The sequence below is a fragment of the Pinus tabuliformis genome, chromosome 9 (assembly GCF_031772625.1).
Source record: "Pinus tabuliformis cultivar Carrire ecotype Pingquan chromosome 9, CPIR1, whole genome shotgun sequence".
Classification (NCBI taxonomy): Eukaryota; Viridiplantae; Streptophyta; class Pinopsida; order Pinales; family Pinaceae; genus Pinus; species Pinus tabuliformis.
Window position 1 is genome coordinate 1,204,022,371 of NC_142307.1, and position 4,912 is coordinate 1,204,027,282.

General features: G+C 38.3%; 1 protein-coding gene across 2 annotated transcripts; it reads left to right on the forward strand.

Moving 5' to 3' along the window:
• The first annotated feature begins 211 nt into the window (after positions 1–211).
• Positions 212–4,095, forward strand: PHT4;6 (phosphate transporter 4;6). 2 transcript variants are annotated; one of them, XM_089440021.1, is made up of 3 exons: positions 212–751; positions 1,699–1,787; positions 1,892–4,095. In XM_089440021.1, exon 3 carries the CDS (start codon positions 1,964–1,966, stop codon positions 3,347–3,349), a length of 1,386 nt encoding a protein of 461 aa, XP_089296147.1. In that variant the 5' UTR covers positions 212–751; positions 1,699–1,787; positions 1,892–1,963; the 3' UTR covers positions 3,350–4,095. The 2 variants fall into 2 exon arrangements, with proteins under 2 accessions (XP_089296147.1, XP_089296146.1); XM_089440020.1 differs by having other exon boundaries at positions 213–751; positions 1,882–4,095.
• Positions 4,096–4,912: the final 817 nt, after the last annotated feature.

Consider the following 4,912-nt stretch of genomic DNA (forward strand, 5'->3'; position numbering starts at 1 on the left):
ATGCAAGAAGTACTTCCCAAACTCGGCCCACATTACAATCCTCAAATAATTTAGTAGCTTCTTATCGGCAGAGTTGTGTTAATCTGGACAGTTACCATAATTAACAAAGAGACATTCACAAGTTCCCATCGGAAAATACAAATATAGGGCCAGCCTGTATGATGACTTCTAATCAATACATGTCAAAATCTCATTAGTCGTCACCATATATCAAATATCCACATAGAGTTATATTACCAAGTCCTTGGAACCTCCACTGTTTCTACAGGAACGTTAGGAAGATTTGTTGAGCTGGTAACACGCGGTTGACTAAGTACGAAATTCGAACCTCGCATGATTGGAAACCTAAGATATATACCAAATCAATAGCGTGAATCACAGATCACAATTTGTTCAAGCTTTTACAGAATTTACACAGCATGCTTAAAATTCAATATGGAATGAGACTTTGAAGAAAATGATTCAGGGGTGCTTCGGGATAGGCATTTGGGTTTTCTAGTAAAAGTCACACAGGCTGTATGATAAGAAACCTGGGAAAATTGACATATAGGTTTCTGTCGAATGCGATCACAGATATTAAGGGATTTGCGTATTTACTTATCTTCTCATAAATGAAATGTGCGTTTTTCCCGAGCGCATTGTACTGCATTTGGATTAGAAGGCGAAGGTCTGTAGTGAATAGCGCATCTCAGGCAAATAAGGGATAAATCAGTGCACCTGATCCTTTTATCATCATCAAATTGAATTTCAGGTAAGAGATTTACCCAAATAGATGTTCTGCTATTCTGTGAAATCGATTTATTGACAGGATTTGTATTGAGCTCTTTATTAATTTAGATTGTCACCCATCACTGAAAACATAGCGCGCAGCAGAAGATCCATATTTACTTTAGTTTTTCTATCCTCCAGTGAATGATCTATGTTAATAAAAAAACCCTTTTTGTCAATATTGGTTTGGTGTAAAGATTAGTGGTGGTCACGGGTTCAATTCTGGTGTACTCATGAGTGACAGTAATTGTGGACTCCAATGCCAATGTTGAATTGTATATTGTGTGGAGAAATTGAGGGTCAATGACGTAGGTAGCTGGGCTTACCCTAGTTCCATTTTTCTGTTGACACATTCTCAGTCAAATTATCTGATTTCGGTTATTAGCCAAGTGCATTCTAGTGGTTAGAGGGTGCATTTACCAACAAAGGAGGAACAGTTAAATCCCTATAAGATCACTTCATTCACAAATATATAGGCCCTAAAATCTAATACGATTGAAGAATGTATCCGTCTTCAGTGAACCAGAAGCTTCATCTGTGATTGTTTGTTAGCTTCCTTTTTGACATTTATTTTCTCACAAACAGCCATTTTACCTTAACTAGTTAATTTCCATCACTAGCAAAATAGGTTCGAATTATCAAGATGCTTGCCGAAGGCATTTGGCAGTATGTGGTCATTAGTTCAATCCCCTTGAATTATCAAACTGAACTGATGCTAATGGAGGAATGCATCTCTTCATTAATCTCTAGATCTGCTGCTCAATTTTGCTTTGTCTGGTCTTGTATGTACAGACAAACTCTCTCTCTATTTTCAAGGCTGTTTTATTCATTATTTCATGTCACTATTTAACCTTATAGTATTTTCAGTTGCAATGTGATGGAGAAAATTAAGGCTCCACGTTTGGATATTCATTACTATGACTGTTGTAGGTGCATACCGTAGTGCTCAAAAGGGTGGTAAACTGAAAACGATGAAAATCCTTCAATTTGTCATGGGCGAAATCTAATATCTGAAACAGGTATGCGCAAACTTCACCCATAATTCATTATTTTCAAACTTTTCACACAAGCTTCACCTTAAATATAGCTGTTTTTAACCTTGCATTTCATTAGGTGGAAACAGACATAAGCAGTGAGACCATACCTGCAGTCCAAGGATTCACAAACTGTAGTGGTGCACTGCTTAACAGCAGATATGGGATGGAACACACCGAAACGTTATGTAATTGTTGGCTTGACCTTTCTTGGTACCTGGGTTTGCTACATAGAAAGAGTTGGCTTCTCTATTGCATACACACCAGCAGCAGATGCAGCTGGTGTCAGTCAAACGAGCAAAGGTTTAATCTTGTCCACTTTCTTTTATGGATATGCCATTTCCCAGGTTCCTGGGGGTTGGGCTGCACAAAGATTAGGGGGGAGACTTGTTCTGCTTTTATCATTTTTGTTATGGTCCCTGACATGTGCATTGGTTCCACCCGATCCTAGGAAGGTTAAAACCCTGGTAATTGCTCGCCTTCTTGTAGGTGTAGCACAAGGTTTTATTTTTCCTTCAATTCACACTGTTTTGGCACAATGGGTTCCACCTCATGAACGATCTCGGTCTGTTTCCCTTACAATGTCAGGCATGTATTTTGGAGCAGCAGCAGGCATGCTTATGCTGCCTAGCTTGGTGCAATTCAAGGGTCCTCAAGCAGTTTTCTTAGCTGAAGCAACTTTGGGTGGCATGTGGGCATTGATCTGGTTTAAATATGCAAGTGACCCACCACGTTCAGATCGTACAAAAGCCTCTGCAGTCGGCTTTGGAAAATCCACTACTTACGGAAACAATAAAAGTTTGCTGCCAGTTATAACAGAGAAAGAACTTGTAAATTCTCGGTTGAAAGATGATATACACAGAAAAAAGGTTGAAGATGGGATAGAGACCAGCCATATGATATCAATCCCTTGGAAAAGCATAATGTTAAGCTGGTCTGTTTGGGCCATTGTTGTGAACAATTTTACCTTCCATTATGCACTTTATGTCCTGATGAACTGGTTGCCAACATATTTTGAAAAGGGGTTGCAGCTGAGCCTTCAGAAAATGGGTTCTTCAAAGATGCTTCCCTATTTGAATATGTTCCTATTTTCTAATATAGGTGGAGTGATAGCTGATCATTTAATCACTAGGAGGTTACTGTCTGTGACAAAGACGAGGAAGGTTTTGAATACTGGGGGCTTTGTTGTTGCAGCTTTTGCACTCATGATAATGCCTAGCTTACGAACTTCCTGGGGGGCTGTGATCTGCTCCTCTGTTTCTCTTGGGTTTCTTGCACTTGGAAGAGCAGGGTTTGCTGTTAACCACTTGGACATTGCCCCAAGGTATGCAGGGATAGTAATGGGAATTTCTAATACAGCAGGGACTTTGGCTGGTGTAGTTGGTGTAGGATTAACAGGTCAAATTCTTGAGTCTGCCAAAGCTGCAGGAATGGATCTCTCAAATCCAAACACCTGGACTCAGGTTTTTTATGTTCCGGCTTTGCTTTGCATAGTTAGTGCTGTCATATTCTTACTGTTCTCAACAGGTGAGAGAATTTTTGATTAGTCTCTTGGAAGGCTGAACGAAAGCTTAATGTCAAAATCCAAAGCTGAAAAATATTTAATTAGTTTTTTAATCCTTGACCATATTAAACTTTCTCTGTGTTCTTTTGGTTGAGTTACTTCAAATCTAGTAAAATTGTTCCTTCAGCTATGCATACTTGTCTTTTGGCTGAATTGTTAGCCACTCTATTACACTCTTACCTACTAATGATTTTTAGTTAATGTCTAGAAGCAAAAGTTGGATTATGAGTGGGATGCATTCAGATGCAAAGTTTGTTTTGAGTATGGTCATTTGATGGTTTAATGCCCAAAGTAAAAAATGGACTGTGGAAAGCCTGTTAATCCTTTGGGAAGAAAGAACAGGAAGTGGAACTGTAGACCTGTCACCTTCCTGGTGGAAGAGTGCGGAAGATCACCACCACTTGATAGTAGTGAAATCTGCCAAAACAAAAGTATCCGAAGAAGAAGCAGAAGCATCTGCCAATGAACTTGCAGAAGAAATTACTAGCATGGAGCAAGTCAAGGCAGATCCTCCTCCTATTGTTTCTTTTGGGAATGAACATCAAGGAGGATGGATATAACTGATGGAGAGATAAAAAATTAGAGTGTTGCACCCAATGAAACTACATCAAGAGCAGAGAGTTTGGGTCATTTAGTGGCCAGGAATATATTAGTTAGGAAAGGAAATCAGCTGAACAACTCCAAAATGAGGTCCTCTCAGCACAGCAATGATTCTGAGCTTTCAAGAGATTTAGGATTGGATAAGATTCATTAATTTGAATGGCTGTTTATTGCACACCAGGCATAGCTGGGGCATCGAAAATGTAATTCTTTCTTTCTTCCATTTTATTAGAATAGGAAAGGAAATCATCTGGACAACTCCGAAAAGGGACTCTCTCAGCACCACGATGATTCTGAGCTTTCAAGTGAATTAAGATTGGGCAAGATTCACCAAAATAGTTATTTCATTAGTTTGTCTGGCTGTGTATTGTCCACCAGGTATGGCTGTGGCATTGAAAATGTAATTCTTTCTTCCATTTTAATAGAAAAGATGGGATCATTACCGTTTAAAAAATGATGGGGAAAACGTATGATGAAGGGATCACCAATGGGTGGTTGGTAAAGGCACTTATCTTTTAAAGTAGAAGTGATTAGTCTTTCTTTATGTTATAGTAAGTTATTTTGTTAAAGTGGAGTTCTCTACAAATCAGTCAAAATCATTTACTTATCAAAAGAAAAGAAAGAACAAGACTAAACTTTTCACTTCTTTTCTTTCCTCTATTTATGAGTTGTCTTTTCTTTTTCTTTTCATTTTCTATTTGTAAGTTGTTTTTTTTTAATAATAAATTCTTGCGATTGATTCTCAAGCAGTTTATGACAGGAGTATTACCTTGTGGTACTCAAAGGCCAATGGTTATTTCACTGCATCACGTAGTTTGTCATAGGAGTATTAGTATTACCTGGTGATCCTCGAAGGCCAGTGGTTGTTATTTTGGTCCACTTAGTGAAATTGTTACTTAAAAAATTCAATTTGGTGCAGTTTGTGAAACTGTTACTTAAAATTTAA